The 12,325-nt window shown below is 32.1% G+C and overlaps 1 protein-coding gene across 4 annotated transcripts in view; it reads left to right on the forward strand.

The window, feature by feature from the left end:
- The first annotated feature begins 1,683 nt into the window (after positions 1–1,683).
- Positions 1,684–12,325, forward strand: part of LOC127727905 (voltage-dependent calcium channel subunit alpha-2/delta-2-like) — an 88,844-nt gene continuing 78,202 nt past the window's right edge. For all 4 annotated transcript variants that reach the window (XM_052235061.1, XM_052235082.1, XM_052235073.1 and 1 more), the window contains exons 1-4: positions 1,684–1,802; positions 6,462–6,555; positions 8,409–8,525; positions 9,023–9,082. In XM_052235061.1, the coding sequence (XP_052091021.1) occupies positions 1,696–1,802; positions 6,462–6,555; positions 8,409–8,525; positions 9,023–9,082 (378 nt within the window). In that variant the 5' untranslated portion in view covers positions 1,684–1,695. The remainder of the gene's footprint in view (positions 1,803–6,461; positions 6,556–8,408; positions 8,526–9,022; positions 9,083–12,325) is intronic.

Raw genomic sequence — 12,325 nt, forward strand, 5'->3', positions numbered from 1 at the left:
ACACCGCAACATTCTTTATGTGCCTGTCTCAAGTCTGGAGCCTGTAGTAGTCGTTGGTTCATGTCTGTTATATTTGTTTTCCATAAATTGTTTCGGTTATAAATTATGCCGTTAGTTTTCTCGTTTGAATTCTTTCAAGAATTTCATGTCGGGGCCTTTTGTAGCCGACTATACGGTATTGGTAGTTCTCATTGTTGAAGGCCGTACAGTTGCCTACAATTGCTTACATCCACTTCATTTTAATTGTGGTGGATAGTTGTCTAATTGGCAATCATACCACATCTCGTTATTTTTATATCCATACCATATATGAGGAGCCTCTCAAGAAGAATTGAGAAGAAGCTAGCATTATCGTTTAACTTCAAGTTCCGCCAAATAGATGCTGTTCTCTCACAAAATAATTCAAAGTTTAGTCACTATATTAAACGCATCTATCACCATCAAACTTAAAGCAAAAGATACCTGAGCCGGATATAGTTAACTTCGGTCTTCCTCAGGCTCATATCTCAGTGACTTATATCTAAAAATATAACAATGCAAGTCGTTTGAGAACAAAAGTAAACAACAAAAGAGATGATCTGAGCTATCAAACTGAGAACTTTTCATTTCTATGTAGCAACATTGAAGCCCCACTTTTACAGACATCATATTGATTTGGTTGACCGCTACGAATATCTGTGTCGCATTTCCATTATGAAATCGCCGAGATTGTTATGTACCATGATCAATGCGACGGGTTCATGTGTGGAGTAGGATCCTCTTTCCCTTCCAGAGCACCTGAGATGGCGTGCTATCGTTTCTCCAACATTTGAAATTTTGTATATAGGCACGGATTTGTATAGTATACAAATCCTTGATAAAGGTAAATAATTTCTTGTTGGAGAAGCTTGGTGTTCGGCTAAAAATGAATCGATTAATGTCTAATAAATACAAGGATTTGTAGAGTATACATATATTAAAGTAAGTAAAACTATATTTGGATTCGGCATATTTGACAAACATATTAAACATATAAGCTCTAATGAGCTTTTCACCGAATATAAAAACATATTCTATAAGAAATAAAACAAGGCATGCAGCATGCAAATAAATATAGTAATAAAAACAGCACCACCTTAACTCTAGCATACACGTGTATCTTTCTATCACTTGAAAACATATATATGAAGCACTAAGACAGGAATAATTTTTAATATTTGCAGCTAAAAATTTTCAGTAAATAATTTAAAGTAAAAACTTGTAATTATTAAAACGTAACTTGAAACAAAAAGTTTCAATTGCAATGCAAGCTGTTAATGCAGCATAAAAATGCACAAATAATGTATCTAAAATTACCTGCAGGCAGAGCAAAAACAGTCCGTTCCACTCCAGGACTGAAAAGGACTTTTAGAATTACAAGGATTTGTATAGTAATTAGAAGAAAAAATATTTTTCAGAGGCACATAAACATAATAAACGGTGATTTTATACAGCGAAAGGTTTTAAGAGAGGTCGTCAGTCCCTTTGACAATCAAGTTAAAGCTTTACACAAACTTTACCATAATATTACGATCTTAAGCAGAAAACAAACTTTTTACATTGCCTTAATTAGTAACATAATTAATTAATTAGCGATAGCTATCTGTGTATTCCTTATTTGACATTTTCCGCGAAAATAGGTAAAAAATCCAAAACGAGGTTTGTATACAGAGATCAATGGCGGACATGGGAAATTCAGGTGCCCGCATCGGAATTAAAGTTGTGCTTTTCTGTATATTAGTAATCGAAGTAGGATCCACGTTTCAGCTTCAAAATGTTAAAATGTAAGTCAATATAAAAATCACCAAAAATATTTATATAATACACAATATTTTCGAAACACAGCTTCAGCAGCCAACAAAAAAGGGGGGAGTAGATCTACACTCTCATTTAAATCTGGAATTTGAAAATACAGTCCTCTTTTATTTATATATCTTCAGTTAAAAAGCGTTCATAGTCATCTTAATTACCTCAACTTTTCAAAAAAATAATAACATTTGTTACTTTTTTGGGGGGCAATCTCGGTTTCGGATATCATGATGATAGAGGCATAGTCGCCTGAAGATTTCATAATTATAGCGAAAAAATTGGGGAATAAAATATTTCTAGTAGTATAAAAAATGGGGGAAATAAAATATTTTTAGTTAGTATTATACTAAATAATACTACCAAAAATATTTTAATTCCCCCATTTTTTCACTATAATTATGAAATCTTCAGGCGACTGTGATAGAGGGTAATTGTTAGTGTTAAACGTATGCTTTGGAACTTATAGTCACCTCTTCGAAATTATTATTGGTACAAACCTTTAGATCTGGTCAGGGTTAAACACTTTTCACTGTTGCCAGAATATGCAACATGTTGGATGTGGGCAGTATATGGAAGACGAACACTAATAACAAAGTAATATCCTCGTTTTGGGATACTGAGTCTGGAGTGGTTTCTAAAAGGCATTTTTATCAGAAAATTGCTCCGACCTTAGATTCGTTAAACATGTTAAAGGGATTAATATCCCTGTAATTCTGAGTAGACATTTAAACATTTTTTTACTGATATTTTTTAATTTTTGAAAACATAAACATGTACTTTTGTTAAAGGCTACTATTCTCCCAGAGAATACTATATGGGCCAAAGCAACTGACTATTAAATTTAAAGAAAAAATAGATATATGACATTTAGTTCCTACATGTACTCATTACCTGTGGATTGCAAAATAGTCAACTGGTATTACATGTACATTTATATAACTCAATAATGGACTTCAGCTCATACTGAAACTGTTGTAATACCATGTTATTATTTCAACCAAGATGTCATTAAATTAAATTGGATACCTGCATTTATCATGCTTTTCAATAACATATGGTCAAATTGTTGAAAGACCACCCTCCTAAATTATTGAAAACTATTATTCTGCATTGACAATGATATCTTGGTGTAATTTAGATACACCAAATCGGGCTACGCCCTCATAGTTGTATCTAATACATATAACTTTTATTTCCTGTGATGTTAAAACATTCAAAATTTACATTTACTTTGAAGTTTATCTTTTCAATATTATTTATACTTTTCATATAAATAAGAAGATGTGGTATGAGTGCCAATGAGACAACTATCCATCCAAGTCACAATGTGTAAAAACTAAACAACTATAGGTCAAAGTACGGCCTTCACTTCTCTTTTATTCACTTCCTTGCATGTTAATTTTCGTCAGACCTGGCATAGCCCATTGGTAATACTAGTTTATTAAAAAAAGATATGTGACTGTGCACATTTTTTTTATCTTGATTCTCACAGAAAAAAATAATTTCTTTGAATTAGGGTTGTTTCACACTGATACCTGGTTAATATCAACCCTTACCAAGGGTCCGGAAACAGTCATACTTGCCAGTCATGACCTAAACTGAAAGCTATTTGTCCTAAACGGCAGATTGAGATTTAGGAATAGTTTAATTTTTTTTACAGAAATAATTTCGGTCATTTCATTGAGATCGAGTTTCTTAATCGCCATTTTGCACTTGTTTTTGTTTTGTAATCCCATTCCTGTAATAAAACTGCCACTCCAGTTTAGTATGATAATCCTGAGGGCCCTCCTAATAACTATATTAATGCCTCCGGGCTAATGTTCGCAAATCACTTTTTACCTGTGTTTTTAATTCACACCCGACATTGATCACAAGCTCAGCCCTAATATCATAAAAAAAAATTAAAATTCCATGACAACTGTCTTCATCATTTAATTACTTTCCAGCTAAGACAATCGTCAATTCTGATTTAAAAACTAAAACATAATTTTGATTTACGTAGAAAAAAGTATTTTTTCAAGAATTACACATGTGCTTTATTTATATAATTACTATGTAAAAGTATATACGCATGCCTGAAATTGTCTTCAGCAGATTAGACACCTTGGCTGTTTTCTGCTCTTTGGTCGGGTTGTTGTCTCTTTGACACATTCCCCATTTCCATTCTCAATTTTACTTAATCGTAAATGCAAAATGATTTAATGTTTAATTAAATGAGTGCAACTATTATCTGTTTTTTAAAACAGTTTTAAAGGTAATAAAATTAAAAAGCCGGTGATTTCCTGTCAATTTGATAAACAAAACGAATCCAGGAAATGAATCTGGAATAACTCGTACTTTAGTATTGTCGCAAAACTTCCGGTTTTAATTTCGTTTTCAAAATAGAAAGAGAAACGTTACTGATGTCTGAGAAATTTACCATTTTGAGTCATTAAAATCATTTCAATTTTAAACTGTTGCCTTTCCTAAACTGTTCTTGAATGTTTTTTAGAAAAATGGTAAAAAAATTCAAGAAGTAAATGCGATGAAACAGTCAATACAAGTTTGTTGATGCTATGAATCTAGTGTGATTTTGACAATTTGAAAAAAGGGCACCAACTTTTAAGTCATCTCAAAATGACCAAAATTGTTTGAAAAAATGTCAGGATCCTTGACCCTTACCAAACTGAGCAATGTAAAAACAAAAATATTGTTCAACTTACAAATATAATGAGCAATTAATTAATTCTAATTAAATAAGCATCTCTTTTATCCTGGCGTCAAAGCAATAAATATGTGATTGGCCAAAGCTGTCATTATCATTGATCAACTGAATCAATTACCCGTGTAGAATATGATTTTACAAAATGTACATTATAATTGATGATACACATATTAACATTAATTTGAGCTTTATAAGTCTATAGAAAACAAGTGTTTCCATCAGAAGACATTACTAGTGTTGAAAAATTTTAATAAACTGCAATTATATGATTAACTAAAATCTGGATGTCAAACCTCTGGTACCAGATAGAAAAGGCGTTAATTTTATTTATATGGAAAGATGCATGTATGTGGGAACTGTGCTTGCAGGATTAATCAACCTTTTATTTAATTTATACTTAACACGGGGACACTTACAATGTATCATAAACAAGGTTGTAAATGTCCAGCACACTGCGTTGCTATTTATCAGTCAAGTGAGTTTCAGGACGTGTGATGACCTGTTGCGTTTTGTCACTTTTCACTTCACGTTTCCAAATCATATCAATAAGAAATACACACAGCAGATTATATGTTCAAGCAACAGGAAGTGTAGCTGTGCTGATCAAAGCATGGTCGCCAAAATTAGTGCATACCAGGGCCATTATTTTAAAATAGCCCAGGGAAAACACTGAATTGCAATTTTTCATAGACACAAAAGATGTGGCAATTCAATCCTTGTTGACTTATGATTATGAAATGAAAAATACTTGTCATGTGAATCTGGTTTTTCCAGATCTGGTACCTGGTTTAAATTTCATTGTTTTTTTTTTCAGTCATGTCGGTAGTAGAGTGTTAAAAAAATCTATTGTTAGTCTTATTAGTTAATACATTTGAATAATATTGTTGATTTTCCAGTTAGAAAAAAATCAATAAAAGTACAAATATTTAGAAATCTATTATAGTTTGAAATGGTTGAAACCACAACACAAACAGTGATACTTTTTTGTTTGGCCTTAAATACTGTATACAGATAACTTGTTTAACAGGAAAATCTTGTATATTGGATTTATTGTTATTTTATGATGTTATGGAATATCTATAAATACATGCAATTGTATTTCATTATCCATCCAACTGTAGAGATTTTATATATGATAAAAACCTCATCAAATGTTGCATTAGAAGAAGGTTATCTAAATATTTTGCAATGATACCAGATTGAAAAAAGACATATGTAGAGTAAATATTTGAATGAGACACCCGCCCATCATACATGTAGTAACCACTAAAGACAGATCTATAATAGTAAATTATATTTACCCTGTACATGTAGATGACTGGGGTATTGATATTACCTGTTCATCTTCTGACTGACGGTAATCCACAGGATTCACCATTTAAGGGTTGTCCAATTAATATTGTACTTGGTTAAAGATTTCTGATTTTTTCCTCAAACTTAGTAGAAATATATGTACAACAGAATCTCTCACAAACGCTGTTAGTGCAAACTTAGTAGAAATATATGTACAACAGAATCTCTCACACAAATAGGCCTTCAGTTTAAACATATTTTATTAAAGAAATCGTTATGTATAGCTACAGGAGTAAATACATTTGTAAATACGTAATATACAAGTAATTCAAAAAATGTTATTAGGAAACAAGAGCAATGCTCTTATACAAATCCGTCTCCTTCTCTCTTTTTAAATATGCATGGTGATTGCATATATAAACATCATTAAGAGTAGTTGTGGCAATGGAATAACAGCATGGTTAGCTAGGGAAGTACAGTTGATTTACTAGGTTGACTTTACGCATTTATGCAAAACTCTTACCAAGAAATTTTTTAAATAACCATCAATAGATACATATTCAAAAGTTTAATTTATAAAGTCAGCTTTTCATTCAAATTAAATATGTTACTCACTTTAAAAGGTTTTTTTTTGCAGGAGCACAGCCAAAGAATGGTCAGAGAAAATCAGTATGAAGTTAAATACATCTTCAATGGGGGAATCAATGGGTTTTTCAAATTTCATTGAAGTTGTAAGTACACCTATATGGAATTTCCTTACAATAGTTTTGTATGCTTCAATGCTTTTGAAGGTGTTCGTCAGTTTGACCAGAGTTCACAATCAACACTAACAAAATGTATGTAAAAACTAATATGTGGAGTCAGACTTTATCATACATGTGTATTTGGTTCAGGGGGCCACTTCAATCCTTTTGTGGTAACATGGGTAAGGATGGGCAACTGAGACATCTAGTAACCCACCCTTCACATTTTGAATAGTAAAAAATACCTACCTATTAATGCTATCAATAGTTTTTGGCCAAAGAAAGATTTGACAAATATCTGCTGCATTTTTATCAGTGGTTTAAATCACTTCACTAAGAAGTACATATACATGTATCAACATCTGATTAGTTTCAGGTAGTTTTGATTCAATCAAGAATCTTATCATACATGCATATTTCATCCAAATTTCTCGCTTATGCTTGATATTCATGTACAATGTAGCTGCATGTACCTATTCCAGCAGTTCATCTTGAGAACTCTTTAAAGAGTACATGTAAGTGTCTCATCTTTGTTTGTGGTATATATTTTCTCTGTAAAGTTTAGGATACACTCAATTTTTAGTTTGCCTCTATAAAGTAGAGATTTTTGAGTACCCTTGCATCCATTTTCAGAAATGTAATTAATTTGATATTTAGATGCATCTGAAAGAAACTGCCCATGTTCAATTAGATGAAAATGATGAATGAGACATGACCCATACACATTTCATGGTTCAGTGTGCTTTTATACAGTTTTTATACGCCCGTTTACGGGACGTATTATGGTAAACCTCTGTCCGTCCGTCGTCAACATGTCGGACATTAACTCAAAAACGCTTTAACCAATTTGCATAAAACTTTGGTGAATTGTTTATATCTATTGACGTGAGCTCCCTTTCGTTTTTTATAAATTTTAAATTTTAAGTTTCTGAGTTATGGGGTTTTATTCATTAAAAAAGGGGGGATTTTCCAGTTTTCGGACAATAACTCAAAAATGCTGTCAGCAATTCTCATGAAACTTTGGTGAATTGTTTATATCTATTGATGTAAGCTCCCTTTTGATTTACATAAATTTGTAATATGACATTGAGAATTAATTGAACTTTATTTGTTTATAGTCTTGACAACAGATTTACTAAGTATTGCGCAACAGCACAGTGTATTGCACAACAGGAAGAAATCTTTAATTGAATATAAATTCAATTCATATAACCAATTTCAAGTTCTTTGACTACATTTATTCAGAAACCTGTAATATGTCAAATATTTAATTACAATCCAAATTCAGACCTGTATCAAGCTTGAATATTGTGTCCATTTTTGCCCCAACTGTTCAGGGTTGGACCTCTGGGGGCGTATCCAGCTGCGCTCAGCGACGCAGTTTATTAAGCTTTAGTACATTTGCATCTTAGTTCAGTCCTCAGATATTAAGAAATCTACAATCATAAACTTGGACCAATGACGCAAGAATGCATCCAGGGGAATATGACAGCTTGCTATTAAAAGTAATTCAATCTGACCTATATTTTACTCTTCATTGACTTTGATAAAGTATTAGGTTCAGATCTAAAATACTAAGAGTTGGATGAAAGCTTTGATATGAAATAAATTGAGAGGTTTTATTAGTTTTATTTTTTTCAGATCAGCTAATGCAATGGCACATATATTCTCTATGGTTGATATTACATTGAAATTTGCAGATCACAATCAATGATTTTTTTTTCTGTCATTTTCACTATAGTGTTTGTGCCGTTATTACAAAAATGTAATGGATGACAAATTTTGTTTTGACATTCTGTTGTGAATAAATAATTTTGTATAACTTGTTTTTGTTCTTATAGCAATACAATAAGGCAGAAAGTTACATAACATTTGAAAAGAATAATGGAGTTGAACTAGTGAGAGAGATGGCCACACAACTAGAAAAAATGCTTGGAAAGAAAATGGCAGCACTGAAGGTTTGTTATATGGATCTGACCTCTGATGATGGTGGCATAGTTAACAAAAAATCATTACCTTAAAAGTTAAAAAAAAGAAAGATAAACAAATGGTAGCATGTGTTGATTTAAAGCCTAAGGTCAGACCTAGGAGTACATGTAAGTGCTAAGAATAGTTGCCTCTGAGGCAAAAAACATTTAAAAGATTAGCAAATGAAGAAATGAAAAAATCAAAACTAATTACTTTTATAAGTAAAGAAAAACAAAAAAACGCTTGAAAAATGTCTGATGCATTTGATGTTATAGAGAATAATTTCCTATTTATAAAGTACCATATTGTTTTTTTTTGACAAGTCACATCTTTGTCAAATCAGTATTTCGTGGGTTATAATTCATCATTCTAATGTGACATTTAATTCATATAGAACAGGATATTTTGTACTGAAGTTTTGAAGCCTCATTTATTATGATGGAAAATTTATGTTGTTACATGTACCTATAAATGTATATCTTTACAGGATTTAGTTAATGCAGCTGAAACTGCAGTGAGAGATCACAAATGGAGGGAGGATATGAGGGTAAGTTAACAACATATATTTATTGTGAACTGTAGGTACATGTTTTGTAGTTATTATTATATCCTTCACTAGTTATAAAGGTCCGTGTGGAATTTGTGTTTGTCTGAACCTCCTGTTAGATATCTGATTTTCTTTAAATTTAAATGCCTTATAGCATTTTGCACCTCCTCATTTATTGTCCCCCTCAACACATCACGTTGCGGGGGACATAGAAATACTGGGTGTCCGTACGTCCTTCCGTCTGGTCTCACATGTACATTTCTCGCCAGATTTTTATAAAACTTATATCATAGGTTTATATCAGCATTGACTCGGACAAGTTCTAAAGTTAGTGCAGATCAACAATTTTATAAAAGACTTATGCCCCTTGGAAATATTAATTATATGGAAAATTGCATTGTTAGGGCTCTCATTAGTACAATTCTTGCCAGAGTTTTAAGACACTTATATCATAGGTTTATATTAGCAATGTGTTGGACAAGATCGAAATTAAGTGCTGATTAATTGTCCCCTGTGTAATGCGTTGCGGGGGACATGGAAATACCAGGCTTCTGTCCTTCCCTCAGTCTGTTTGTGAGTCCATCCATCCTGCAGGGTTTAAGCTAGGATTTTGAGGGCTTTAGTCACTTTTGCGCGAGATAAAAATCAACATTATTTGGGGTAACAGCAAGGGACCAAGGATGTATTCATATTACTAGCTATACATCTTTGTCAGACTTTGAAAGACAAAGGCATCAATTTACTAGGCAATAATTGCATGATTTGACTGATGTGTCACTAAAATATGAAGATTAGAATATAAGATCTGAAAATCTAGTTCAAAATTATACTGCAATTAGTTTCAGGGGGCATTCCTGATCAACAAAAGTTTGGGTTCCTTTTCTTAAAACCAGGAATCACAGTATAAATGAACTTGTTGAACTTTGTGAGACTATTACACTGCATAATCATTATCCTTATAAAACGTTAAAATCGATATTTTGGATTAATTTCTATAAAGTTGGGACCATGGATTTGTACAAATTCACATGGAACGATTCTAATAACTGTAAATTGTAAATTAATCGAGAATAGGTTACAAGAGCGTAATTATTCGTAATGCATTTTCCATAGGGTACCACTGGTGTTCCGTATTTTTTTTCTCAAAGACTACACAAACTAGGGAAAAACGGATTGCAGTTCCTGTTACAAGAAATGCCAGTGTTGCATTACAACCAAAAAAATATATAGGGTCATGTGGCAGAAATTGACTTAAAATGCAGTTGAAAAAGATCGTCTATTTTTTTCGCTTAATGAAAAAGGCATATTTTTAATGGCTCCGACGTGCAGAAATGGAGGATATTTTCTATACTTCGTATAATGTGAATATGATTTTTTGCAATTTTTAAACCTAATTGGATAAGCTTTCGATTAAATGTAATTCCAATCCTGTATCATCCAATCAGAAGCCGTATAGGATTCTATTCTGAGTACCATCTTGGGGTAAAAAACTTGCCGGTAAAATGTAAACAAATAATTGCGCTCTTGTAACCAATAAATCACGTTTACTTTCGATTTTCAAATGAAATGTAACCGGAAGTGACAAGTAGATAATAAATTCAGAATGAATCCGGATTCATCTACGGATTGGTTCGTGTTTAAAAGAACTTTAGAAGGCAGGAAATTATCATTTTCTTATTTCAATTTGCTTAGTAAGAACTATATTTGTCTCTCTCATTTATTTTGGCACTAAATCTATTTCGTATTTTACGTTTTAGTGTCTATAGGAATACTTTCACGCATGCGCAGTATATCGTAAAAGAAGCACCTGTTTGACTCGTTGATGATGATGGAAGTTTTTAACGTGAAAACATTTCTGAACGTTTTGAATAAAGTTCTATCTTTTTAATCGAAATTGAAAGTTTTATATAAAAAATGACGAAAATACGACCATTTGACGAAACTACGTATTGAAATTAAAAAGCGAACTGTCCGGGGGAAAACAATTTTGTTCAAATGACGAAACTACGACAAACGAACTGCAAATTGTGGTCGTTGGCCTTGGGAAATATTGAAATTAAAATGCAGACTGACTAACTTTACTGGGGAAAATAATTAACCGGATTACTGACCCATCCGATGCCGATAAGCGGATTAGCTGTAATCACAACTTTATAACACCTGTTGTAAATGTTAATTAGCTGAGGGCCATAAACTTGTCAGAAACATGTAGACAGGTAGAATTATAGCATTTTCATGCGAAAATATTTTTACACTTTCCAAATTTAAGTGACGAAATTGATTTGAAATACTTTCGTCATTTTGAAAACAGTTTCGTAAATTACGAAAGTGACGAGCGCTAGCAAAATCACTGCATCCTGTCTTGGGAGCGCTCTCACGTGTACAATTCTCAAATTTTTAAGAAACTTATACCTTAGGTTTATATCAGCAATGTCTTGGACAAGTTCGAAAATCAGTGCCAATCAATTACTTTTAAAAGAGTTATGCCCCTTGAAAAAATAAATCGCATGGAGAATTGCATTGTTAGCGCTCTCATATGTACAATTCTAGCCAGAATTTTATGAAACTTAAATCATAGGTTTATATTAGTAATGTCTTGGATGAATATTAAAATCAGTGCCGATCAATAATTTTTAAAAGAGTTATGCCCCTTGGAAATATTAATTATATGGAAAATTGCCTTATGAGCACTCTCATGTGTACAATTCTTGCCAGATTTTTATGAAATTTATATTATAGGTTTATTTCATCAATGTACTTGAAGAGTTCAAAAATCAGTGCCGATCAATTATTTTTTAAAAGAGTTATGCCCTTGAAAATATTGATTATATGGAAAATTGCAATGTTATCGCTCTCATGTATTAAATTCTTGCTAGAATTTTTTTAAACTTATATCATTGGTTTATATCAGCAATGTCTTTGACACTTTCGAAAATAAGTTATGCCCCTTGGAAATATAAATTATAATGGAAATCACATTGCATTTGCTCTGAAGCCTTCATTTCTCTTAAGATATTAACAAAAAGTTTTAAAGTTTAGTTATTGCCCTTGTACCTTGGATAGATAAAATACGTGCAATGTGGGGAAGCTACATCATAAAATATACTGTTTACTAATGTACTTATTATTTTCACAAGTGAATTATTGAAATGACTTTTCCACAAGTAGAATAATAAAAGGAGTATATCAAGCTTGTATCTTCCCTTGCATGAACACACCAACAAAGCAGCTGGGGTGGGGTGG

The sequence above is a fragment of the Mytilus californianus genome, unplaced genomic scaffold (assembly GCF_021869535.1).
Source record: "Mytilus californianus isolate M0D057914Y unplaced genomic scaffold, xbMytCali1.0.p SCAF_1, whole genome shotgun sequence".
Classification (NCBI taxonomy): Eukaryota; Metazoa; Mollusca; class Bivalvia; order Mytilida; family Mytilidae; genus Mytilus; species Mytilus californianus.